Below are 27,485 nucleotides of genomic sequence, written 5' to 3'. Positions count from 1 at the left end.
TGCCCTTACCAGCACTTGTAATTTATTGTTTTTTTTGATAATCGCTATTGTAACAGATGTGAAGTGATACCTCAGTGTGAATACCCTGATGGTTAGTGATACTGAACATTTTTCATGTACCTGTTGGCCACCTCTATATCTGGGAAAATGTCTATTTAGATCCTTTTTCTGTCCATTTTTTATGGTTGTCCATTTCTCCTCTTTTTTTTTTTTTTTTTTTTTTTTTTTTGCTATTTTTGAGTTGTATGACTTCGTGGGTTGCATATTAATTGCTTATCAGATATATGGTTTTTGCAAATATCTTCTCCTATTCAGCAGGTTGCCTTTTCATTTTGTTGATGGTTTCTTTTGCTGTACAGAAGCTTTTAGTTTGATACAGCCCCACTTGTATATTTTTCTTTTTGTTGCCTTTGATTTTGGAATCTGGTTTAAAAAATCATTGCCAAGTCTGGTATCAGGGAGCTTACTTCCTAGGCAGTCTTCTAGGAATTCTGTGGTTTCAGGTCTTAACCTTCAAATCTTTAATCCATTTTGAATTAATTTTTGTACGTGGAAGATAGTACATTCTTTTCTTTATCAGTTTTATTCTTTTGAACGTGACCGTCCAGTTTTCCCAAACACTGTTTATTGAAGAGACTTCTTTCCCCATTGCATATTCTTGGCTCTTTTGTCAAAAATTGACCGTATATGTGTAGGTTCATTTCTGGGCTCTCTATTCTGTTCTACTGATCTGTGTGTCTGTTTTTATTTCAATATCATGCTGTTTTGATAACTATGACTGTTTAGTTTTTCAACAGTTTTTCAGACTGTTGCGTAGTTTGAAATCTGGGAACATGATGCCTCCAGCTTTGTTCTTTCTCATGATTGCATTGGCTCTTTGGGATCTTTTGTGGTTTCATACAATTGATTTAGGATTATTTGTTCTATTTCTGTGGAAAATGCCATTGAAATTTTGACAGGGATTACATTGAATCTGTAGACTGCTTTGGCAGGTATGGGCATTTTAACAATATTAATTCTTCTAATCCCTGAGTATGGGATATCATTCCATTTGTGTTTCAAGTTTCTTTCCTTAATATCCTATAGTCTTCAGGGTCTAGGTCTTTTTACCTCCTTGGTTAAATTTATTGCTAGATATTTTATTCTTTTCCATGCAATTATAAATGAAATTGTGTTCTTATTTTCTCTTGTTGTTAGTGTACAGAAACACTAATTTCTGTAGATTTCTGTATATTGATTTTGATCCTGCAACTTTACTGAATTTATTAGTTCTAACAGTTTTTTGATGGAGTCTTTTTTAATTTTACTATTTGTTATTATTATTTTTTAATTTAAATCCAAATTAGTTAATATATAGTGTAATAATGAATTCAGGAATAGGATTTAGTGATTAATCACTTAGGTATAACTCCCAGTGCTCATCCCAGCGAGTGTCCTCCTTAATGCCCCTTGCCTGTTTAGCCCACCCTTCCCACCCCCCACTCATCACCCCACCAGGAACCCTCAGTTTGTTCTCTGTATTTAAGAGTCTCTTATGGTTTGTCTTCCTCTCTGTTTTTATATTATTTTTGCTTCCCTTCCCTTATGTTCACCTGTTTTGTGTCTTAAAACCCACGTATGAGTGAAGTCATAGACTTTCTCTGACTGACTTATTTCACTCAGCATAATACACTCTAGTTCCATCCACATTGTTGCAAGTAGCAAGATTTCATCCTTTTTGATCGCTGAAAAATATTCCATTGCATGGTTTTGTGTGTGTGTGTGTGTGTGTGTGTATACAACTTCTTTTGTGTGTATATGAAGATATCTTTCATTGTGTGTGTCTATATGTATATATATATATATATATGTTTCTTATGTATGTATATATATATACATATAGACACACACAATGAAAGATATATATATCTTCATATATATGAAGATATATATATTCATATATACACATATAGACACACACAACTATCCATTCATCAGCCTATGGACGTTTGGGCTCTTTCTGTACTTTGGCTATTGTTGATAGTGTTGCTATAAACATTGGGGTGCATGTGCCCCTTCGAATCAGCACTCCTGTATCCTTTGGATGAATACCTCTGTATCCTTGGATAAATACCTAGTAGTGCAGTTGCTGGGTTGTAGGGTAGTTCTATTTTTAATTTTTTGAGGAACCTCTTTACTGTTTTCCAGAGTGGCTTCACCAGTTTGCATTCCCACCAGCAGAGCAGAAGCGTTCCTCTTTCTCTGCTTTTTGGTGGGGTCTTTAGGGTTTTTTGTATGTAATATGTCATCTGTAAATAGTGACAGTTTTATTCCTCCCTTTCCATTTTGGATGCCTTTTACTTCTTTTTCTTGCCTAATTGCTCTGGCTAGGACTTCCAGTACTATGTTGAATACAGGTGGTGAAAGTGGGCATCCTTGTCATGTTTCTGATCTTAGAGGAAAAACTTTCAGCTTTTTATCATTGAATGTGATGTTAGCTGTGAGCTTGTCCAAATGATACATTGCCTGTATACTCACTTTGTTGAGAGTTTTTATCTTAAATGGATATTGGACTTTGTCAGATGCTTTTTCTGCATCCATTGAGATGATCATATGATTTTTATTCTTCATTTTGTTACTGTTGTGTATCACGTTGATTGATTTGCAAATGTTGAACCATTTCTATATCCGTATAATAAATTCTACTTGATTGTGGTGTATGATCCTTTTAATCCATTGCTGAATTTGGTTTGCTAATGTTTTGTTGAGGGTTTTTACATCTGTGTTCATCAAGGGTATTGATCAGCCTATAATTTTCTTTTTTTAAAAAATGTTTATTTATTTTGAAAGAGCGTGCGAGCAGGGGAGGGGCAGAGAGAGAGAATCCCAAGCAGGCTGCACACTGTCAGGGCAGAGCCCAACGCGGGGCTTGAACCCATGAACCATAAGATCATGACCTGAGCCGAATCAAGAGTCAGATGCCTAACTGACAGAGTCATCCAGGCACCCCTATAATTTTTTTTCTTGTGATGCTCTTGTCTGGTTTTGGTATTAGGGTAAAACTGGCCTCATAAAATGAGTTTGGGAGAGTTCTCTCCTCTATTTCTTGGAAGAATTTGAGGATTGGTATCAGTTCCTCTTTGAATGTTTGGTAGGATTTACCAGTGAAGCCGTCTTCTGGACTTTTGTTTGTTGGGAGGTTTTTGATTACTGCTTCAGTCTCCTTGCTTGTAATTGGTCTGTTCAGATTTTCTATTTCTTCATGATTCAGTCTTGGAAGGTTGTATGTTTCTCAGAATTTATTCACTTCATGTAGGTTGTCCAGTTTCTTGGCATGTATTGTTCATAGGAATCTCTTACCCTTTGTCTTTCTGTGGTATCAGTAGTGAGGTCCCCTCTTTGATTTCTGATTTCATTTTTTGAGTGCTGTCTTTTTCTTGGTGAGTCTAGCTAAAGGCTTGTCAATTTTGTTTATCTGTTCAAAGAAACTGCTCTTGGTTTCATTGATATTTTATATTGTCTTTTTATTTCCTCTCTAATCTTTGGCATTCCCTTCCTTTTACTACCTTTGTTCTTTTTATAGTTTCTTGAGGTGTAGTTATGTTGTTTATCTGAGATTTTTCTTGTTTTCTTGAGATAGGCATTTATCATTATGAACTTCCCTCTTAGAACTGCTTTTGCTGTATCCCGCAAGTTTCATTATGGTTTATTTCCATTTTCGTCTATCTCAAGGTATTTTTAAATCTCTCTCTCTCTTTTTTCTAATGTTTATTTTTTTTTGAGAGAGACAGAGTGTGAGTGGGGGAGGGCCAGAGAGAAAGGGAGTCACAGAATCGGAAGCAGGCTCCAGGCTGTGAGCTGTCAGCACGGAGCCTGATGCGGGGCTCGAACCACGAGCCGTGAGAACATGACCAGAGCCAAAGTCAGATGCTTAACCGACTGAGCCTACCCAGGTGCCCCGAATCTCTTTTGCTTTCTTTTGCTTTCTTCATTTCTTCATTGTTCAGTGGACTTTTTCTTTTTGCTGGGACCAGCTGAGGCTGAGGTCAGTAATGACACCTGACAGCAGTGAGATGGGAAGGAGGAACAGATCTTATGACTAGAACCATGATCACATTTCAACGGCTCCTCAGAGTGTTAAGTTCCAAGTCTTGTGATAAACTATGCAGGGTATTTTCCTTTGAAGCATTGGTGGAGCTTACTGAAATCTGTTGTATCCCCCACCTCCGCCAAGAGGACAGGGCTGCCATGAGAGATGTGCTGGTGGTTGGTAGCAGTCTAGAGGGCAGTAGACGGGTTCATCTCTTTAGCGTCGGAGGAGAAAACAAGTATACTCAGGAAGCCAACCTTGAACTGAAGCACGTTAGAAGGAAGCCTCCAGAGATCGTCCCCCTCCCCATTTCCACCAGCCTTTCATCCTGTCATTTACTCGCCCCTCCTTACAGTGACTTTGTGGGGTTTATAGTGTGGCAGGAAGGAAAGACGGGGGGTGGCGCGGGTCTTTAATTTCACTTGTACTGCAGGAGATTTCTGCAGTCTCTGCAACATATCAAAAAATGTGTTTGTGAATGAAATCAAAGTGTGCAACGTGGTTAAGTTACCCATTTGTATGTAACAGTTTAAACGGATGTTTTATTTTGCACTGAATCAAGAGTTTAAGAGTTTTCTTATTTTTATCAATGAATTATTTTCGTATATGTGCTGCCGAAGCAAGCGCTCAATGAATTGTTTTATGACTCACCGTTAAATTTTACTCTAGATTGTGTTATCTCAGGGAAGCTATAACTTAATTGACGTCTCCTACCTTGGCCCTCTTCACTACTCCCCTTGATCTGCTCATTACCCCTTTTACAACCTGCTTGTAACAAGACGAATCTCCTCCTCTAGAACTACTCGGTATTAAGCTTACGCAGAAGGGTCCAGACTGTGTTTTAAAAGCCAGTGGATTCAAGAAAGTGTACTTGATGTTTTAGAGACGTGTAACTCCTTGGGTAGCCTTGATTAACAACCAAAGATAGTCTTAAGTTTTAATATGTCTGTTAGATTGGAACCCAGAGGTTCTTTTTTATCTTATAAATTTTATGATTCTAAGATCTTACATGGTTGTTCCATAGAGAGCAATAACGATTGTTGCTTTTATTCATAGACTTTTTAAAAATTAATACTCCAAGTATTATACAAAGAACTTATTTTCCTAAATCATTTGACTAGAAGTGCCTACGTTACCCTCTCTTTAATGCTTTTAGTGCATATTTCCTATAAACAAGGAAGTTCTTCTATTTAACATTAATAAAACCATTCAAATCAGGAAATTAACATGGAAATATTACTGATCTTTAGATCTCATTCAAATATTTTGCTCTCCATTTGATTCATTGTTTTTTGTAACTTCATTCTATCAGCTGAAATTTCTAATCTGATTGTGCATGTGTTCCTTTTTCCACTAAATCCTTTAACATATTAACCATGGTTAATTTAAAGTTACCATCCGATGATTTAAACTTTTGGGTCTGGTTCTCTTGATTAAACAATCTCTTGACAGTGGATTTTTTTTCTTGCTGCTTTGTATGTTTCGTAATTTCTTTTTTTATTGAATTCTGGGCATTGCTTGTAAAAGAAAGTAGAAAATGAGGTAAATAGTATTTATAACTGAAAATTGACCTTTTTCTGTCAGGCCGTTAGTGAGTGGGGTGGCGTTTAATTCAGCCTAGCCTATAGGTGGACTGGAGTTGTGTTTTGTTGTAGCTGTAGGTACCTTCCGTTCAGCACAGAATGCAAACTCCTGCGGCTGCCTTGTGCACAGTGGTGTTTCCCGGCACCCCTCCCGCGTCCTCAGTCCAGTACGTCTGCCACAGCTGGGCACATTGTTGCCTTTATAACTGCACGTGAGGCCGGCGGTGGGGTGGGGATGGCAGGGGCACTCTTCGGTTTTCCTGGTCTGGCTGGGACCGCACTCAGGCCCGGTCCCTGAATGCCTGAGGCCCAGGTGGGAGGCTTTCTCAGCGTCCTTTTTCCTCTTCCCAGTGGCAGGCAAACTCTGCCCTGCCTAGGTGGGAGTTTGGGGTTGGCAGCAAGTTTCTTGCCCTTCCTTCCAGGGGGAGTCGATCTCTCCTTGATGTCATCTCAGAACCCGGGCCTTACTGTCTACCTCCCAGGGGCAGATGCATTGGCTTCTGCGCTCCCCTAGCAGTGGTGGACTTTTCCCTGAGAGTGCGATGGCGGGGTGAGGCAAGGGTGAGAGGAGGGGACTGAGCTCTGTCCTTTCCAGCATCAGGTGCTCTTTCCCTGGAAGGGGTGGAAGAGTTTCTTGCACTTCTCCCAGTGTCAGGTGTCGATTTTCCAAGAGAAGCTTCCAAGAAGCGAGTGGGGTTTTGTTCTCGATACCATTTGCAAGGGCTCTTTTCGGTCTCTCGCCTACTGTGCCCCCACTTTTTCTTGTAAGCACCCACTGAGGCCTCTGGAGGACTGTTGCTGAGTGAGTGTGGACTCTTGCTTATGTCTGGGCTTCCCAGGGATTCTGCACTCAATGGCCGCCAGCACTTGGCCTTTAAATTTGTTAACATCTCAGTTACTTTGTTCTTGCTTACTTTTAGGGCACCAGTGTCTTCTCCATACTTAAGTTTAAACTTCCCTCTCATTAGAGGCGCTTATCACCCATTGGAGCTCTCGGTTCAGCTGATGGAGAGAGCGACCTCAGCTTTCTGACACACCGCTTATTCTTGCTTTTAGGGCGGGAATGAGGTTCTCTTACAGCTAGACTTTATTCTAGTTTTCTCCTTTTCTGTTTTTGTAGCCACCTTCTCCAGCAGTGAGAAACCTGGCTCACGTTATCCTTAATGTGTAGGCTCATTAGACCAGTCCTCCTGTATTTAATCCAGCTCTCATCACTGCCATCATCCCGTGCTACTCAAGGGTACCATCTGACCCCACTTGGGCTGACACCCCATACTAGGTCCCTGAAGTATCTGAATGCTATCCTCTACCCCTGTGTTTGTCCCCACTCCTGGCTTCCCTCCCTTTCCCACCCAGGCCCCAGCACCCTGTTCTAGGCTGTTGCCCTCTGGGGGTGTACTCCCAACTCTGCTTGGGCTCTGGTTCCCCACTCTGGACCACCTCATGGGGATGCCCTCCTCAACCTGCCTGAGCTGGAACATGCCTTGCTGCTCCCCCCCCCCCCCGCCGCCCCAACTTCACCGTGGCCCACCTAATCGCTGTGGGACCAATTTATGTGAAGAGGGAAAGAGAAAGAGGAAGGCTCGTGTACTTCAACGACAAAAGACCGAGTTCCTGAGTTAGTAACCATCCTTTAGTGTAAATAGACTAATAAATATATTTTAAGCATCTGCATTTTGTCTTTCTAACAGGTTATGAAGTTCACGGGATGGAAAAAATACCAGAAGAAGGACCAGCACTTATAATTTTTTATCATGGAGCTATTCCCATAGATTTTTACTACTTCATGGCTAAAATTTTTATCCATAAAGGCAGGACTTGCCGAGTAGTAGCCGATCACTTCGTCTTTAAAATCCCAGGTAAACTTTGACTGTGGATAGTGGTGTTAACGTGATCAAATTATGTTAAAGTCTGTGTCCTTGAGCTCTCTAGGATCATTTGGAAAAGCTTTTGCCTTTTTAGGGTAACACGCTTAGAACTCTAATTTGGGAGTATCTAATTATCTGATTTATGTAATATATCTAAATATAAAAACATGGTCAAAAATGTCACCTAATGTTTTTCTTTATTAACAGCTATTTTGTTATTATTTGTCTAAGTTAAATCCTGAACTTCCACTTAAAAAAATAAATTGTAACTTTTACCAAGGAATTAATTTATATTTTGCCATAGAAAGTAGTTGATTTTTCATATGATGAATTTTTCCATGAGATACTGATTTTTGGAGTTTAACTTCACAGTAATTAGAGTTTGATTACTGTTGGTATTCTAGCAAATCAAACTTACTTAAAACATCAGTGAGGGTATATTTTGTCTTCATGTAATAACATTGCTTCAGAAATCCTATCCTTAAGAGTCTGTGTGTCTTTTTCGTACTTGACTTGCCTGCTAGACTTACAGCTCTTAAAGTTAAGGACTATATTCTTCTTACTCTGTTCATAAAGGCTTATGCTTTTTAAAAATATTAATGAACCAAATGATTTCAAACTGTTTTTAAAAAGCCATTCTAAAATAAACTCCTTGGTAGTAAGTCTTATTTTCTTTTGTCACTGAATCACCAGAAATGAGCCAACAAAGTTTATCATTTGTTCTCTGGCATAATAAAAGCAAAAGCCACCCATCAACCAGAAAGACAAACACCAAGCAGTGAATTAAGTAACAGGGCCTTTCATAGGCATGGTTAATCTTTTGGGTGTCCTTGTGTACTAAAAAGCCATTTGTACTCTGATTAAACTAAATTGTCCAGGAAAGGTTTTTCTTTAGAAAGTAATTGTGATCACTTTATAATAAATTTGAAAACTAGAGAAAAGGAGAGCATCATTATAATCTTACCACCCTAACATAACCAGTTATTGTTTTGATTTATTGTACTTCATTTTTCATTTGCATAATTTTGCATGTTATGCAATCACTTTTGTGTTCTTCTTTATAAAATTGTGATGTTAGCATTAACATCGTACCATGCTTTATAAAGAATCGTTTTAATGTAGGGCTAAAATACTTACTTGACTAGTTTTCTCTTAGAGAACATTAGCTTGCTTGCATTGTTTTTCTTTTTATATGTAATGTGCATATTTTTATTTAGCATTTGGCTTGAAATTTCCCCTTTATGATCTTGTAATTTATGAAACCCATTATGAAAATGTATCTAATTAAATCAGTGAGCTTTTAATATAATGGGGGTGAATAGTCTTTCAATCTTAATAATATGTATACTCTTGCTTTAGATCCTTAAACCTGTGAGAAGTTTGGTTAGTCTGCACAGTCTTCACTACCCAATTTTCAGTTCTCAAGAATAATGTATACGCTAACATCAGCCCTCCAGAGTTCCAGCGTAGGATTTGGTTAAAATATTTAGTTACTAACAGGATTATTTCTTTCATCCATAAATAGTTGCGCTTTGAAAAACCGTATAATAGTAAGACCTGGAATTGGCTGTTACTGAATTAAATACTCACTTTATTAAAAACTCTGAAAAAAACCAAACCTCTTAATGATTTTGCTATTATTGATTTTAAAAATTTAATTGTGAGAGTAACATCATCTAACTTCGAATTTCAGTTGATTTGATTATGGCTTGCCAATTTTGGTAGGGCTAAGCATAGTCAGATTTACATTCTCCTGAGTGATTCTCTTTCTTATAGGGCTAAAGGAAGATTAGATTTGTGATTGCTGATGGGATATCATTTCTGACTGCTCTAGTAAATATTATAGACAGTGTTTGGCCCTGAGATGCAGTGGAAGGGGCTTTGGAGTAGACATACCTGGACCGGAATCTCTGCCCTGCCATTTGCTAGATGTGTCACGTTGAGCAAGAGACTCATTGAGCCAACTTTCTTTGTCTGTAAAATGGGGGCCAGAATCCCTGTTTTCCATGGTTTTTGTGAGTTTCAATTAAGAGTTTGAATATGTCCAGTAGCCCGAATAGCAGGGGATCCGTGAGGAGGTGCTCAGTAGGAGGTGATGAGTAAGTCATAGTAGCCGTTACTTTACCAGCAATATTAATTGTACGTAAACCCTAAGAGTTCTTGTTGATCTAAAAAGAAGTAAAAAAAGGAATTTACTAATTTAAGTGTAGATATTAAGTTCTGTGGGTTGCAAATGTTTTTGTTTTGAAGAATTGGACAAGAAGTACTTAAGACATATCTTCATGCTAATGTTTCTTACAGGGTTTAGTTTATTACTTGATGTATTTTGTGCTCTACATGGACCAAGAGAAAAATGTGTTGAAATTCTGAGGAGTGGTCACTTGTTAGCTATTTCACCAGGTGGAGTTCGAGAAGCCCTAATTAGTGATGAAACCTACAACATCATTTGGGGTAATCGTAAAGGCTTCGCTCAGGTTGCAATTGATGCAAAAGTGGTGAGTTGTATAAAACCAATTATTAAAGTAAAGCTAGGTTGAATTTAAAATAAATGCTTACATAGTGAGCCAGAGTATATAAGAATTTAGATCCTTTCATTGCACTACTTAAAAATCAGCGTACGCGTAACTCTTTGTAAGGTAGCAGTGGAGAAGTTGTGCGTGGGATGTCACCTCCACCTCAGTCTGGAAATTTGGCAGATAGCCACCAAAGTTTTATTTCGCATTTCAAAAGCTGACTTTTAATCAGATTTGTAAAATTTTTTGTATTCCTTCAGTCATACCTTGTTCAAAAGTGTCACCTGTTCAGTTCTATGTATTTTAGTCCTTTGGTATGATTGAATTGGCATATTTTCAGTGACGGTCGTTGGTTGGTTTCACTGCAATTCTTTTATCTGTGACCAATTTATCTACTCGTAGGAATGCGTAGCTGCTGTTATTTTTTTATCAGCAAATGTGGTCAGCTCTCTGATTGTATTGAAGACGAGAAACAAATATTACTGTAACTTAGGTCTTTTAAAAAGATTTTGATGAAAGAACTAGCCACTAAAATTAAGTGTTCCTCTGAGATCCACTGTAATTATTCTGTTTAGTAGACTGGAGAATGTGAATGCCGTTTTGTCCTTTTCTTTTGCTTTGGAAAGTATTTCTCAACTTTTTGGTTTCCATATTGTACTTTATCCTGTGAAACACTTACTGATCACTTGTGGAATGTTCCTGTGTTTTCTGTTTTCATTTTAGAATGTCTGTCGGGAAAAGAAGTGGTAGCGCCTTTGACCAGGATGGCGTTCTTTTTCTGGGCCAGTTAGTTAGAGGCTGCTGACAGTACTTCCCTGCGTCAGTGTTTTTCGTGTGCCCATTGCTGCTACGTAGAGACCGGTGTGCACACTTTTAACTTGCCTGTTCAGCTCGCAGATACAGGCTCTTGATTAAAAACGAAGAGATTACAGATGACTCATTCTGACCCAAGACGGATATTTGAGGAAGAACGGGATTTTTCTTTTTTTTTTTTTAACTGCAGAATTAAAAGAAAATCCATTGAGTTTTAGTTTGTCCTGTACACATGTACATGTAACTACCAGAAGTTACTGCTGTGGCGCACTACTAATGTGATCCCAGAATAAGAGTTACTGCACTTGCCCGAGTGTTTAATAATAGACAACATACACATTTAAACACTATTGTCCTACTGTAGATTATAAGCTCCCTGAGGACGAGACCATCTACAGTGATTGGCATTTGGTAGTCATTGAATTGAATTGAATTGATTTTTTAAACACAACGTTAAGCACTACTAGAAAGGGACGTTTGAAGTTGAACTTTATGTTAATAGTATTAGTGATACAGAAAATGAATTTATAGCACATTTTATTTCCCAAAGAGGCCTTTTTTTGAAAGCCATATAGCTTTTTTTTTCCTTAAGTTTATTTATTATTGGAGAGAGAGAGAGAGAGCACGAGTGAGGGAGGAGCAGAGAGAAAGGGAGAGAGAGAGGATCCTAAGCGCGAAAGGCTTGAACTGTCACGTACTGTGAGATCACGACCTGAGTGGAAACCAAGAGTCAGATGCTTAACTGACTGAGCCACCCAGGCACCCCTGTTTCTCAAAGAGTCTTAAGCACTGATGTATAAAACAAAATTTTAGAATATATGTATAATGTAAAACAAAAGGATATATGCACCATTGTACAAAAATTAATGGTAATGAATGTAATATCTGTTAAAGCAATGATAAAAACTAAAAACCTAACCAAAGATAGTTTAGTTTTCAGTTTATATTTTGAAAGAATTATTTCTTATGAAGTTTTAAGATAAAAATGACAAAAATAGATTTGGAATTAAATTGATCATGAGATTCTAATTTCTCATCCTTAACTTCACAGATTTAAGGAACATTGCCTGGACGAAGGCCTGAAAGAAAGAAATTACAGAGAGAAAGGAACTATTTTTTTCAATCTTTGGTAGAGTTTCTAGATAATTAAGTAAGATAATCCAGATCATTTAATTAAAGTTCCTGTATAAAACTTGGGAAAATTTTATAAACCGCCTTTTTTAAGTTTAAAAACAAAAATCTTTAACATTGTTGATTTACAAAATTGCATTAAATGTTTGGTAAATACTGTATCACCCCAACCTTTTGTAGTGCTTCTAAAGGCTTCACGTTGGTACTCCTGTATAGTCAGTAGGTGACGTATGTCATTATTCCAGTGTTGCAGATGAGGGAACTCAGGCACAGAGAGATGAAGGGACGGAGGGGTCGGGTCATACAGCAAGGCAGAAGCAAAGCAGAGCTTACACTGCGGGACTCCTGCCTGCATTTCACCGTGAGTCTGCCGACCTGGAGGTTAGGGGGACCCTCCGGATACGTGACGGAGCTCTTTCAATCATATATGGATCTAGATGTGAATGCTACAAGTATCCCATCTGGAAAACCCCTTCACAGTCCTCACAGAACTATCGTAAACTTCCAGTAAAAATTTAAGACTGTTGCAGGAATAACTGCATTTAAATTGTGACATTGTAACAAATTAAAGTGAAAAAAATCTAGATTGTCAGTGCAAGTTTACAAAATATTGGTAACAAATATTTAAGGTTTATCTGAAAGTTACAGGCTTTTTAATATGATCTAAATCACTCATTTTGTGAAATTCCTGAGAATTATCACTTTGATAGGAATGTTTAGGTGACTTCATATCTAAATAGGTTGGGAAAATATTAGCCCATTTATTCAAGTTAGAAAACAAATAACTGATGTAAAAGAAAATAACAGTTGCTTTAATAAAATTGTTAATATGTATTATCTCAATGCACAAAATGACCTTTGTGATAGGATAATTATTGTTATTTCCATTTTGGTGATTTGTCCAGTGGTGCTCGTTTACTTTTAGTGGCAAAGTTTAGACTCTCAGACCATATTCACCTGATTCCCCAAGACTAGTTTTAACAAAATACACATTCTCTTTCTCTTGCACACACTTACACAGAGATACATGTATACTGCAAACAGTTTCATCCTAGGTTACTTATGCAAGTCCCTCATATACAAAAGGTGCATGAGGAAAGGGAGGAATAATTGTACTACAGTATCTGGTTGTAATAAAGTAATGCTTATGGTCTTAAGGCTGTCAGCTTGAATGCAAATCTAAGCGACCATATGCCCAGACTATAGCCTGGAATACTGAGCCTGCTAGGGTAAGCATTTTCCTGTTTAGGAAGTTCTAGAAATATCTAGCTTCTGGAGAGTAAGCTTTTTAAACGATGATATGTAACGTCAAGAGTCTTCATAAAGTGCACGCTTCAGCATAAACTTAGGGGTTCCTGCCACTCAGTAGACATAAATCCAGCAATACTGGTCAGAGAAGACAAAGGGTGTGTGTATATGTGAGCTGAAAGGTTTCTGTTCTTCTTTGGGCATTTTATGTTCTCAACTCTAAAGACATTTTATAACTCTTTAAAACGTTAGACTGTCAGCCAGTTACTTTATTTCACAAAACTAGGGGTGGTTTCCTTGATCATAATCTGAATTTTTTACCAAAGAGTCCGTGTACTTTGTTTTATGTTTTAGCTTTGTGGATTAACGCCATGAAACTTTAAATTCTTCCACCGGAGTGCTTTTCTTTTCCTGACTTCTTTTTTTCCTAACTGGTTTTAAGATTGCTGCTGCCTGTTTCTGACATTTTGTATTCAGAGAATACAAACTAATCCATTACAGGCATTGTGTCTGTTCTGCGTACTCATTCCTTCTGTGATTCCTTCATCGCACTTCGTTTTAGCACCTAGTCTGGTCCAGGCACTGTTCCGGGTGCTGGGGACGCAGCTGTGGGCAGAACAACGTCTCCGCTGTTAGGGGTCTTCCTTCCGCTGCGGGGAGAGATACAGTAAATAAATGGTCAGTGGTTCTATGTGAGCTAGTAAGTCGTAGGAAGAAAGCTGTGCCTTTAGTCCCTTTCCTTCAGTCCACCATAGTTTACTGTTCCCCACAGCTGAGTAAGAATGGCTTTGTAAAATGTCAGCTTATTTAAATATCTCAAGCCCTGCTCACCGAGGCAGGGAACTCTGTATTCGGCACAGACTGATGGTAGACTGGAAGTAAAGTGATACTCAGCTTTTTTTTCTCTCTGAAACATCGTTTAATTCGTTGGATTTTGTGTACATATTAAGGTGTTTCTATTCAATTTTTTCTGTCTACTTCAGTTTCACCATGGTCGAACCTCCTTACGTGATCCTTTGCTATTTCATCATTGTTTTAGGACATTTAGTTAAGGTCTCCGTTTAAAAAACCATGCTTAATCAGTGATATTCATAGGATAATAAAAACCATGAACTTGTGAGCAGAAATGCTCTAAAAATAATGATAAAAGGAATTGTTTTCTGTATATGCTTTTCCTTTTTTTTTTTTTTTTTTTGCAGTGAGTCTTATACTTTTCATTGATGTTGAACATTTTTAGATTTCATAAGCTCACACAAAAAAGTGTTTCAGTAATTCTGTGACAGCATCTTGCCAAAACCTGTCATTTAAATTCATATGTATTTCCCCATACAGGGACCTCTGCCTTGTAACTTTTCTCCAGTCAGCATACTCTTCAGTGGACCGCTAAGATCAATTTACCATATTCATTTTATTCCGTGAAATTAATGATCTTGGTAATCCTCATTTTGAGTTTCAAGGGTTTATGTGGAATGATAGGAAAGTTGGCAAATGAAATATTATATATTGCCACTAGAGGGTAGTAGTTCCAATTTTTATTTTTACAAATGATCAAGTTAAATTTAGTCTGATAAATCACACTAGTGATAAAAGTATACCTTTATTTTTAAAATACCTCATTTTCATAATCTTAAACAGGCCCCCAAAAGTTTGCATTACTGACTCAATGGTGATATTGAATGGATCAATATATTTACTTTTTAATTCAAATTCTCTCTAGCCCATTATTCCTATGTTTACACAAAATATTCGAGAAGGATTTAGATCACTTGGAGGAACAAGTAAGTTCTGATTCATATGGTTTTTCTAATTATAATGTAATATTTAGATTATAGTAGTTTAAATATTTGGGCTTTTGAACCCTATAAGAAATCCTTTTGAGTTATTACTTTAGATAATGAATTTATTATTTAGATGCTTTTCTATTTAAAGTCTAAACGATAACTCATTCTAAGTAATGGCAGTTCTTAGATGTTAGATTTTTGTTGAGAATCTCATCTACATACTGAAGCTTATTTGTTGTGGGCTTAAAATTACAGTGAGTTATCTAATTTCCTGGGTTGAACCACGTTGTTGAGGTTTAGAACAAATGTACCCATGACTCAGACTGCCTTCCTAACTCACTGCTGCATGAGTTTCAGCTTTAAAAATGGATGACAGTATGATATTGAATTAAGATTAACGACACAAGGATGTATCATCTGCTTTGGTTCATATCTGTTACTTCTTATTTTTTGCTTTTTAAAATATTTTGAACCATGATATGTTTATATTATAAAGTTCTTTTTGCCTAACTTTAATTTATGGGTAACAAAATAAGCTTTGAGTGTAGTTAGAGGAGAGATAACATTTAGATGTGCTTTTTCTTTGCAGTTTGTCTGTTGTTTTCTTTTTATTTTGAGACTTTCATAGTTTTTATATCCTGTGGTTTATATATTATATTCGATTGATTATATTTTGTATCCCTAGCAATATATTGTTCCTATCCCCATGCAGATCTCCTCTTGAAGAACTTTAAATTTCTGTTGTCTGTTTTATGTCTGATGTTGGTATATCGTTGATATTCTATTACATTTTTTAGGTATTATTCCCCCCCCCCCTTTTTTTCAAATGTAAAGTGGAAAGTGATGTGATATTTAACTGTTGTGGATTATTTCTTACAGTAGAATTATTTCTTCTAATTTTCTCCCAGGTCATTTCTTCAGAATTTAAGTTGCATACCAAAAATTATTCTAATTTTGTTTCTTTAATTATAAAGTGGTTTAAAAATTACTGTTGACTGCTTTTTGACTTTCTTTTTTACTTAGTTCATCAGTTTATTTTATTTATTGCCATTTGCAATCCTGCTAAATTTTGTTGGTCACTAACATTAGTAATTCTTTGCTACTCTGCAGTTTTCTTAATTTACAATATTTTTTTCTTTACCTGGTTTATTGGTGCATTGTAGTTTCACGTTTACGTGAATTTATCTTACCCTTTTCTTTTTTTTTTCTTTTATTCATACAAGCCTGTTTTTGTGAGTCTCTAGACGTTTTAGCTTCTAGCTTTGGGTTATAGTCTTTACCCTTTGTTTTGTAATAATAGTAATTGATTTGCCTTTTTAAAATTCTCTTATTTTTGAAAGCTCATTTAAAAAAAAAAATGAACAAACCTATTTTGGGGGGCATTTTTAGGTTCCCAGAAAAATTGAGCAGAAAATGCAGAGTACTGACACAGCTTCTCACCACCCCCCAGTTTCTCTTATTATTAACATCTTACATTAGTATGCTCCATTAGTTACAAGTGATGAAAAGCTCATCTTAAAAAAACGTATATTGTACTAATTGCCCGGGGGTGATATTGTTTGCCACCTTCCTCTAAGTCTTACATATTAATTTGAAAGTTACAATCATGTGCTCAGAATATTTAACCCATGAAAATAATTTGTTTACTTTAAAACAGGGTTATTTAGATGGCTTTATGAAAAATTCCGCTATCCGTTTGCTCCGATGTATGGAGGTTTTCCTGTGAAATTACGCACCTATTTAGGTGAGCCTATTCCTTATGATCCAAAGATAACAGCAGAAGAATTAGCTGAAAAGGTAAATTATTGTTTCTTTCTTAATCTTTGAACAGAGTTTTCCTTTTAAGTACTGTATTAAAAATGACTTCACTACTTTATCCTCCAAACGTGTTCTAGATCAGTTGTGATTTCCTCCCCGCAGGGGACGTTTGGCAGGATCTGGAGACTGTTTTTATTGTCGTGACAGGCAGGACCCGGGAGGTGGTGGTGCTACTGGCATTTAGTGGGTAGAGGCCAGGGATGCTGGTAAACATCGTACGATGCCTAAGTAAGCCCCCCACCGCAGAGCTACTCAGTTTAAAATGTCAAACGTGCCGAAGTCGGGGCTCTTGGCACTGGTAAGTAGAAGGTTTCATAAGTGATGTTCAGAAGAACAAAGATTTGACCTCCATAAAAAGAAAAGTACTGTTCTTGCTTGATGGAAGGATCTTGGGAGGAGAATGGAAGAGTGTTGAAGGGTGTGGGTGATGAAATCCGATTGCTCCCAGCTCCACAACTTGCCGTGTGACCTCAGGGAGTCCACAGCTCACTCCGTTAGTGTGCAGAACCGGGAAGAGAATAGTACCCACTCGTAGTTGTCCCTGAGCATTACATGAGGTTACGCAAGTTCGTTGTTGAGAACAGTGAGTGGCAGATAGTAAGCGCTTCATGAATGCTGGATATTAACACTGTTAACACCAGTGAGTCCTGTTGTCCTAGGAACTTACAGTCTAGTGAGGGAGCTAAATAACTAAATGGGTGCTTATATGGTGACGTGTTACCACGGTGGTGTGCTTACGGCAAGGTTTTTTAACCTGGGCACTGTGGGCGTTTTGCTGTGGGTGCTGTCCTGTGCACTGTGGGATGTTTACCACCACCATCTCTGGCCTCTATTCACTAGATGCCAGTAGCACTCCCCATCCTCACCCCTCACTCGTTGTGATCATAGAAAATGCCTCTAGACCTTTCCGTATGATCCCCAATGGGGCAAAATCCGATCTGATTGAGAACTTCTGTCTTAGGACATCATGGAAGCACAAAGGGAAGCTATCTAACTTGGATTAGGGATGCCTCCTTGAGAGAGGTGATGCTTGAATTCGGCTTTGAAAGACAAGGAATTAGCTGGACAGAGGGTACTGAGGTAGAGGAAACAATGTATAAAGGGATGGTGTTATGAAATAGCATAAAATCTTTGGGGAGTTGAGAGTGGTCTTGTATAGCTACAGGGATATCATAGCCGATGGAGCTAGAAACACAGGAATGGTCTGGACTAGGATGGCCTATAATTGATTTTGTTTCCTGAAAGCAGGTGGGGGGGTGCTCTTGAACATAGGTGAATGGTATAATAGGTTTGCGTTTGGCAAGATCACTGGAAGCGATACGGAGGCTGAATTTGAGCGAGACCAGTAGAAGCTCAGAGGGGAAAAAGACTGCTTTGTGAAGGAAAAAATAGGAAAAGCTTCCTGGAGTGAGGGCATTTGTGGTGGGTCTTGAAAGAAGGGCGTGGCTTGGTCCTGTGGACTTGGGGCTGGAGGAAGAGTATGAACAAAGATGCGGTGGTTGCAGAGTTGACCATATACCAGCAGTGTTGGTTAGAACGGCAAGGTTGGAAAAGGCTGCCTAATAAATTCTCCAGGGATTTTGCAAACGCATTAAAGGCTCCAAGAAGCTCTGCAATGAAGTCTATTTAACTGTTTCAAAGGGCATTTCCCAGTCTTAGCTGACCAAAACCTCCTTGTTTTTCCTGGATTAGCAGCTGTGGAATAAACTTGGGGAATCAGTAGCTTGGTGGGTAGGGTTTGGTTGAGATGCTGCTGGATAAGTAAGTAGCTACATTTTTAGGCCCTTAACTATCAGACTAGGGAATTTGTCTACCAGATAACATTTCAGTGAGGAAAGGTCTCTGCTTGGGAGTGGCTCATATCAGTTTCATTCACATTTACGAGGCCCAAACAAGCAGATGTATAATCCGTTTCTCTACAATGGTTGGCGAAGATGACTGTAGCAATTGTGATCACTTAGATACATATGATTATAAGTGCACTCTTTAAGAGCAGGGCTCATGCTGTTGAATTCTTGGGTCTCCAGTTCCCAGCACCATGTTAGGTATTTAATTAGATCTCAGTAAATGTTTGATGAATGAGTGAATCACATAGTGGTCTCTTTAGCTACTTGAAGAAGAGCAAGGGACAGATTTGAGAGATTTTACAGAGATAGAACGTACCAGACTTGAAAACTGATTCTATAGCTACCTGTAGGATATGTCCATATATATTATATGCATAGGTGTTTAAAAATACTTGATGATGAAAATTGAGAAGTTATCCGCGTCCGCGTGAGACAGTTACTGAAGTCATGAGCTTCATTCACAAAGCAGGTTAGAGACAGAAGACTGAGGACAGACGGGAGGACAGGGAAGAACACACGAGGGGCATGCTGAGGACGACAGCCAAAGCTGTGGAGACGTGGAGAAAAGTCCATTTGTGTGAGAGAAGCCAGCCGGCGAGGGTGTTTACACAATAGGAATGACTGGTAATATTCATTCCTGCAAAGAGATCAGGGAAGATGCGGATGAGAAAAGCCCACTCAGCTTTTGCAGTTATATCTTCAGAAAGTGTGAAACTACGTGAAAGCCATAAATTGAATGGCTTCTGTTGAATCACCTGGAAAATGGTGTGAGTGTGTTTTGATTGTGACTTTTATACCAGCCGTAGGTATGTGTAGTGTGATTTCTTTCAAGTTTTTTAATTTTTTTTTTTTAACGTTTATTTATTTTTGAGACAGAGAGAGACAGAGCATGAACGGGGGAGGGGCACAGAGAGAGGGAGACACAGAATCGGAAGCAGGCTCCAGGCTCCGAGCCGTCAGCCCAGAGCCCGACGTGGGGCTCTAACTCGCAGACCGCGAGATCGTGACCCGAGCCGAAGTCGGACGCTTAACCGACCGAGCCACCCAGGCGCCCCTCTTTCCAGTTTTTTAAATTGTAGTCAAAACCACAACGTTTATTAGCTGTTTTTAAGTGTATGCTTTATCAGTGCCAAATATATTCACGTGTGCAGCCAATCTCCAGTCTTTATACCCCCTGAAAACCTGCTGCCCATTCTTTCTTTTTTCTTTTTCATACATACGCGTCAGCTTTTTCTTCTGGTTCCTTCCCGGGCCACGCGAGATTCTTGTTTTTCCCCCAGGTTTGTCGGGATACAGGCGACCAATAACACTGTAAAAGTTTAATGCGCAGCGTGAAGATGCGATACATGTGTATATTGCGAAATGATGGCCACGGTAAGGTTGGGTGCTCCCAGCACCTAATTGCCATTTTGTGTGCCCGTGGTGACGGTATTTAAGGCCTTTTCATTAGCAACTTTCTGATATATAATACGGTATTCTTAACTGTAGTCACTGTGCTGTACCTTAGATCCTCAGAACTTGCTCATCGTGTAACCGGAAGTTTGTACCCTGGACCAACATCTCCCTCTTCCTCCACGCCCTGGTAACGCCCCTATTCTGCTCTGTGTTTCCACGAATTCACCTCTTTTAGATTCCACATATGCGTGGAATCATACACCACTCAGCGCTTCTTCCTCCCCGCAGCCCCTGGCGACCACCATTCTGCCTTCTATGACTATGAGTTTGACCGCGGTAGAAAAGGGGAGTCATACAACGTTTGTCGTCTTGTGACTGGCTTGTTTCACTTAGCATAATGTCTTCAAGGTTCATCCATACTACAGCACGTGACAGAATTTCCTTCTGGTTTTTAAAGCTGAATAACACTCTGTTGTGTGTATGTACCACATGTCGTATCTTCATTCGTTCACCAATGCACGTTAGGTTGCTTCCATTTCCTCTGCTGTTGTGAATAGTGCCGTGGTGGATATGGGTGTACAGATATGTCTTCGAGACCCTGCTTTGAATTCTCTTGGATATATACTCAGAAGTCAGATTGCTGGATCACAGGTAGAAAGAAAAAACTCCAGCTTCTCCCTCCCGGAGGGAAAAACCTAGTTCTTCCATACTGTGTCTTTCTTGCACTTGCACATCTTTACTTTTACACAGAACATGACTTGCGACACTTCTGGTCACCAAATGTGTGGAGGGAGGCTTTGCTCCCACCAAGCAATTTTCTGACACCAGTTAGACATCCTGTCGCTTAACTCATTTCGGACACTGTCTACCTGGAAATAGTATAGATCCCACCGGTTAAGGAAGGAATCAGTCCCACAAGACTGCTCCCACCCCACTCCAGATGCGAATCACGAGTAGTGGGTCCCCAGGTAACCTGCAACTTCTGTTCAGTTTGGCTACAAATTGGAGGTTCCCAGGACCCCTCCCAGGTTCAATTATTTTGATGTATTGGTTCACAGAACCCAGGAATACACTTACTTACTTTACCGGTTTATTAAAGGATGTGATAAAGGATATAGATGACCAGCCAGATAAAGAGATACGTAGGGCAAGGAATGGGAGGGCCTCAACTGCAGGGCCCCTGTGGAGTTAGGGCACGCCACCCTTCCTGGTGTGGATGTGTTCACCCGCCTGGAATGGAAGCTCCCTGAACTCTACTGTTGGGATTCTATGGAGGCTTCCTCACATAGGCGGGATCGATTGTTAACTCCGTTTCCAGCTCCTCTCCCCTCTCTGGGGCATGATGGAGTAGAGCTGAAAATTCCAAGCTTCTAATCATAGTTTGGTCTTTCTGGTGACCTGCCCTTACTCAGAAGACATCCAGGAATCCAATAGAACAGAAGACACTTTTATCACCCAGGAAATTATAAGGATTTCAGGAGCACTGTGTGCTGACTGGAGTCAGACCAAATATTAGAACGAAAGATGTTCAGTGCCCTTATCGCTTAGGACATAGTAAGAGTTTTAGGAGCTCTGTGCCAGGAACCAGGGGTAGAGACCAATATATATCTTCTGTTATCTTGCAGTGCAATCGTTCTTTTTTAATTTTGGGGGGGGGGACCCTCATCCATACAGTTTTCTGTAGTTGGCCATGCCATTTTACATCCCTACCAATAGGGCACAAGGGTTCCAGGTTCTCTGCATCCTCACCAACACTTGTTACTTTCTGTTTTTTGTTTTGTTTGTGATAGCAGCCAACCTAATGGGCGTGAGGTAATATGTCATTATAGTTTTGATACGCATTTCCCTGACTAGTGGTGTTGAGCACCTTTTCATATGCCTTGGAGAAATGTGTGTTCAAGGTGTTGGCTCATTTTTAAAGTCATGTTATTTGGATTTTTTTTGTTGTGGAATTGTAGAAGTTCTTTATTCTGGATGTCCTCTTTACTATATATATGATGGGCAAATATTTTCCCTCATCCTGTAGGTTCCTTTTCACCCGGTTGATTGTTCCTTTTTATGTACAGAAGTTTTTGAGTTTGATGGAACCCTGTTTGTCTATTTGTGCTTTTGTTGCCTGTGCTTTTGGTGTCATATTCAAGAAATGGTTGCCAAATCCAGTGTTAGGAAGCTTTCCGTCCTATATTTTCTCCTAGAAGGTTTATAGTTTTAAGTCTTATGTTTAGGTCTTTAATCCATTTCGAGATAATTTTTGCTTATGATGTAAGGTAAGGTTCAACTTTATTCCTTCTACTGTGGGTGTCTAGATTCCCCACCACTGTTTGTTGAAGAGACTGCCTCCCCCGCAATGTATGGTCTTCGCACCCTTGTCGAGGATCATTTGCCATACGTGCAAATGTTTATTTCTGTGTTGTCTGTTTTATTCCATTGGTCTATATGTTTGCCTTTATACCAGTACCACACTGTTTTGATTACTGTAGCTTTGTAGTATGTTCTGAAATGGGGAAGTATGAAGCCTACAACTTTGTTCTTCTTTTGGCTGCTTAGGGTCCTTTGAAATTGCAAATGAATGCTGCTGGGATTTTGATAGGGATTGCCTTGAATCTGTAGATCACCTTGGATAATATGGACATCTTAACAATATTAAATCTTTTAATCCATGAACACAGGAGGTCTTTCTATGTATTTGTCTCTTTAATTTCTTTCAGCAGTGTTTTATAATTTTCAATGTATAAGACTTTCTCTTCCTCAGTTAAGTTTATTTCTAAGTATTTTACTCTTTTTGATGCGTTTATAAACAGGATTGGTTTTTTTTTTCAGATTGGTCATTGTTAGTGTATACAATTTTTGTGTTGTGTGTGGATTTTATATCCTGCAATTTTGCTGAATTTGTTTATTAGTTGTGTTTGTGAAGTCTTTAGGGTTTCCTATATATAAAATCATGTCCTCTGTGAACAGAGGTAATTTTACTTTTCCTTCTATGCATAAGTCTGATTTCATCCTATAGAGCAGGACTTATTACTGCCTTTTACACATAAGAAAACTGGATAATTTAGTTAGTTTTACTAGGGTGTGTTGTGCTAACAACCAGCCAATCTCAGAGGCTAAGACAGGAAAGCTTACTTCTTGTTTATGTTATATTTCCCCTGAGGTCCCTGTCCTCCTTCTCCTGGATTCAGGAGGATTCAGGTGGGATGTTGCCATGGTAAAAAGAAAATGTCAGGCACCGAGGTGGCTCAGTCGGTTAAGCATCTGACTCTTGATTTCAGCTCAAATCAAGGTCTGATGGTTTTGTGAGATTGAGGCCAGCCTCATGGCTCCATGCTGACAGAGTGGACCCTGCTCGGGATTCTCTCTCTCTCTCTCTCTCTCTCTCTCTCTCTCTCTCCCCCTCCCCCCTCTCTCTCAATAAACAAACTTAAAAAAAAATGTCAGGAGTGAAACTTTTTAAAGCTTCTGTTTGTAGGTGGCTCACTTACTCCCACTGACATTTTATTTTATTTCTATTTTATTTATTTTTAAATGTTTATTTAGTTTTGAGAGCGAGAGAGAGAGCAGGGGAAGGGCAGAGAGAGAGGCAGACAGAGGATCTGAAGCAGGTTCTGCGATGACAGCACAGAGCCTGATGCGGGGCCCATACTCACAAACCGCAAGATCATGACCTGAGCCAAAATCAAGAGTCAAACACTTAACCGACCGAGCCACCCAGCTGCCCACTGACGTTTTATTGGCCAGTGCTGTCACATGGCCACCGTGGACTTCACGGGGACAGGATCTGTGTTCCTCCCATAGGATGGTCCAAAAGAGAGAGGCCTGGTAGGCAGAGAGAGTGACTAACTATAATCTGCTCTACCAATATTGGGACTCAGCCAGACCAGACACTTAGAAAAGAATGTACAGTTGAAACAACGATAATGTCACATTAGATGAGACCGTTCAAATCAAGCAGCTGACATGTAGGAAGCTTCACAGAGGTTAACAGTGAAGAAACATTATGCGCCCTTGTCTTTGCTTATGTGTCTCTGAACTTAATTCTTAGAAAACTTACCTCTGGGGCGCCTGGGTGGCTCAGTCGGTTAAGCGTCCGACTTCGGCTCAGGTCATGATCTCACAGTTCGTGGGTTCGAGCCCCGCGTCGGGCTCTGTGCTGACAGCTCGGAGCCTGGAGCCTGCTTCCGATTCTGCGTCTCCTTCTCTCTCTGCCCCTCCCCTTTCTCTCAAAAATAAATAAACGTTAAAAAAAAAAAATTAAACAATCAAAACACAGAAAACTTACCTTCCGTTACGCTGCTGGCTCATTAAATATACTCAGCACTTATCACCCTCCTTCATCCTGAAGACAAAGCTCCGTGACACTGGCTTTTAGAGTCCGCACGTGCTGTCCGTGCGACATGACTCTTGTCTCATCCCGCGGCGATGCCTTACTGATGAGGCTGCGGGAGCCTGACGCCAGGGTGAGGCCTTACCCAGTGACATTGCTTCTGCCCACGTGCACTTTATCGTTAACACATTTCTGTGCTGCCCCCGACCTATGTGTTCTCCTGTAGGATATGTGAATTCTGTTTTGTTCTTTTACAACTTTTTCCTCCCTATGTCTTAAGATTTAAGTGGCTCAGAGCCAGTTAGGAACCCCTTTTACAAGTACCATGTATTTTTAGGGACAAAGTAGAAGGTAACAGAAAAAGGGCAGAAAAAGCCTGGTGTGGAAGATTAGGGACCTGGGTTATGATCGTCACCCGTGTTACTCACCACCAATCCTACCACTAGGCAGCAGCATCACTTTAGAGAAATACGTTCTTCCCCAGACCCCGATTTTCTTATTTGTAGAGCAGAGAAATTGAACTAAATGCTCTTCGGCATTTCTTTTAGGTCTCAAATTAAGTGAACCCTGTTCCCTTGTTTTCCTCAGTTAAGGAAAGTATATTCTGACAGTTAAACTCCAGTGCCTTGATTTTTCATATGAGAGCAGGATTTACTCACATTCGTGTCACTGGTAGGGTTAGGTATTTTATATAGTAAAACAGATAAATATAGTAAAAACTTACCAGTTTAAGTAAGGAAGAAAAAGGCCTTTCTGAATCATCGAAATACCTCAGTTGTCATCTCCAGTTGCTTCATGCGCTTTATTTTCAGTGCCTAAAGTAACAAGTAGTCTACCAAAGCATCGTAGAATTTCTTGGGGGAATTTACTTAAGTACATAGTTGCTGTATTCATATTTTGGATTGTAAGTTGTCATTATTGAACTAAAGTATACTGGAAATAAAGAACACTTAAAATTTTCCTTTTGTAATACATTGTCATGATTTTCCAGTCTTCATTGTTAATAATGTAAGCATAAACTATAGGATAATCATCCCTGAATTATCACAAATTCAAAATTACTAGCAGCCAAATTAATGTAGAAATGAAACCTCATTTAAAAAATGGGTGATAGATTGTTCCGGCATTTGATTGCGGAGAACCATTTTGTAAGCACTATCTAAATCTAAATTAAAATATACTATGCTAATGCTGAAGAGGGCACTTGGGATATTTCCCGAAAGTTCTCTCAGTCTTAATCTCTCTATTGTTCTGTTTCTGTGTTTACAGTGTCTGTTTCTGTCTGTCTCTTTAACTCTCTCTCTCTAGTCTCATGCGCACATACACACATACATAGAAATATGGGTTTATTTATATGTACACGCATATATCGTATACATGTGTCATAAAGGTGTAAAGAAGACGGAGAGAAGTGGATAATGTGAGTGGTATTTGGGAGGTAAAATAAATGGATGTGCTGATGGATGGATTGGCTATTGTGAGTGAGAAGCAAGAATTGTTAAGGATGGCTTCTAGGTTTGGGCTTACTTGGCTAGGTTGATGGTAGCGTCTTTGCTGAAACAGGGAAGGAACTAAGGAAAGGACCAAGTATGAGGTGCCTTTAAAACACTCAAGACCATTCCTGTCTGAAGCTGAGCGGGCTGGAGGTAAATGTTTAGGAGTCATCAGCAAATGAAAGGTAATTAAAGTTGTGGAAAGGGGAAAGATTACTGAACCTTTGAAGAATAAGTCAGTGGCAGATTTGGGGATTATAGATCTGCAAGGAAGATTGAAAAGGAGCAGCCTGAAAGTTAGAAGAAAACCTAGGTTTTCCTCCAGTATGAGAATTCCAGAAGCAAGATCAGGGGAGATTGAGAGGTCAAGTGAGATTAAAAGAATGTCACTGACTGGAGCACCGTGGTGGCTCAGTCAGCTCAGCATCCGACTCTTTTTAGGCTCCGGCCGAGATCTCACCTGAGTCGGGCTCCGCCCTGACAGCGCAGAGCCTGCTTGGGATTCTCGCGCTCTCCCTCTCTCTCTCTGCCCCTTCCCCCCACTGGCACGCACACTCACACTCTCTCGAAATAAATAAATCAACTTAAAAAAAAAAATGTCATCGGGTTTGGTGACAGAAGAGTATCATTGGTGATTTTGCAAGCGTTGTATTTTCTTAATGCATTGCCCCGATATTTCTCCACCCCAAACCCTTCCTTGACGCTTCAGTTCATATTAAACAAAGTCTACCCTTTCTCACTTGGTGTTTGACAGCCTCATGATTTAATTGAATTATAATTTTAGAGCCTTCTACCACCCAGCTTCAGAACACATACCTGAAAGTCCAGCCAAGCTCCCTAACCCAGCTGTCCTTAGCCAGTTGTTTTCCTGTGGTCTTTTGCTTCCTGCTCTTGTCTCCACTGTCACTGAAATCTCACTGGTCCTTGGAGACCCAGGCCAGACGGTACCTTGTTCGTGTGTCCTTCCCTGTCACTGCCCACCAAATAAATGGGCTGTCGTCTGAACTTCTAGATACTTTCTTTTCACATCTCAGGTGGTAGATACAGCTTACAAGTGATCTTCGTTGTTTTTCTTTTTAATCTTTTTTTTAAGATGTTTTATTTTTGAGAAACAGAGACAGAGTGTGAGTGGGGCAGGTCAGACGGAGAGGGAGACACAGAATTCGAAGCAGGCTCCAGGATCTGAGCTGTCAGCACAGAACCCGAGGAGGGGCTTGAACCCACCAACTATGAGCTCATGACCTGAGCCGAAGTCGGACACTTAACTGACTGAGCCACCCAGGCACCCCCAAATGATCTAAGGTTTTTATTACTTTGTACTTGTCCCACTTACTAAGTTGCAAGCTTGAGATTAGAGACTTGTTTCACTAATGTTATAGCTTCCAAAGCATCTACTGTTTTCTAAATAAATGAATAAATTTTAAAGAACATACTTCACAAGAGACAACCTTTATTAGTTACTTTTAGTCATGCCAGGTACCTGAAGACATGGTTGCAATTTCATTTAGCCCTTATAATAAGTGTATGAAACAGTTCTCCTTTTACAGTTATGCAAACTTGTGGTTCAGAGAAGCATATTTTTAAAATACGTCTTTGGGGGGACGC

The 27,485-nt window shown here is 39.4% G+C and overlaps 1 protein-coding gene across 5 annotated transcripts in view; it reads left to right on the top strand.

Moving 5' to 3' along the window:
* TMEM68 (transmembrane protein 68) overlaps nt 1-27,485 on the top strand; it is a 60,783-nt gene that overhangs the window by 12,685 nt on the left and 20,613 nt on the right. For all 5 annotated transcript variants that reach the window (XM_058699610.1, XM_058699606.1, XM_058699607.1 and 2 more), the window contains 4 exons: nt 7,344-7,511; nt 9,822-10,015; nt 14,943-15,003; nt 16,664-16,803. In XM_058699610.1, the coding sequence (XP_058555593.1) occupies nt 7,344-7,511; nt 9,822-10,015; nt 14,943-15,003; nt 16,664-16,803 (563 nt within the window). The remainder of the gene's footprint in view (nt 1-7,343; nt 7,512-9,821; nt 10,016-14,942; nt 15,004-16,663; nt 16,804-27,485) is intronic.

Source organism: Neofelis nebulosa, chromosome 14 (assembly GCF_028018385.1).
Source record: "Neofelis nebulosa isolate mNeoNeb1 chromosome 14, mNeoNeb1.pri, whole genome shotgun sequence".
In the NCBI taxonomy this organism is placed as follows: domain Eukaryota; kingdom Metazoa; phylum Chordata; class Mammalia; order Carnivora; family Felidae; genus Neofelis; species Neofelis nebulosa.
The sequence above is the reverse complement of the archived record's forward strand: the minus strand, read 5'-3'. Positions and strand labels throughout refer to the sequence as shown.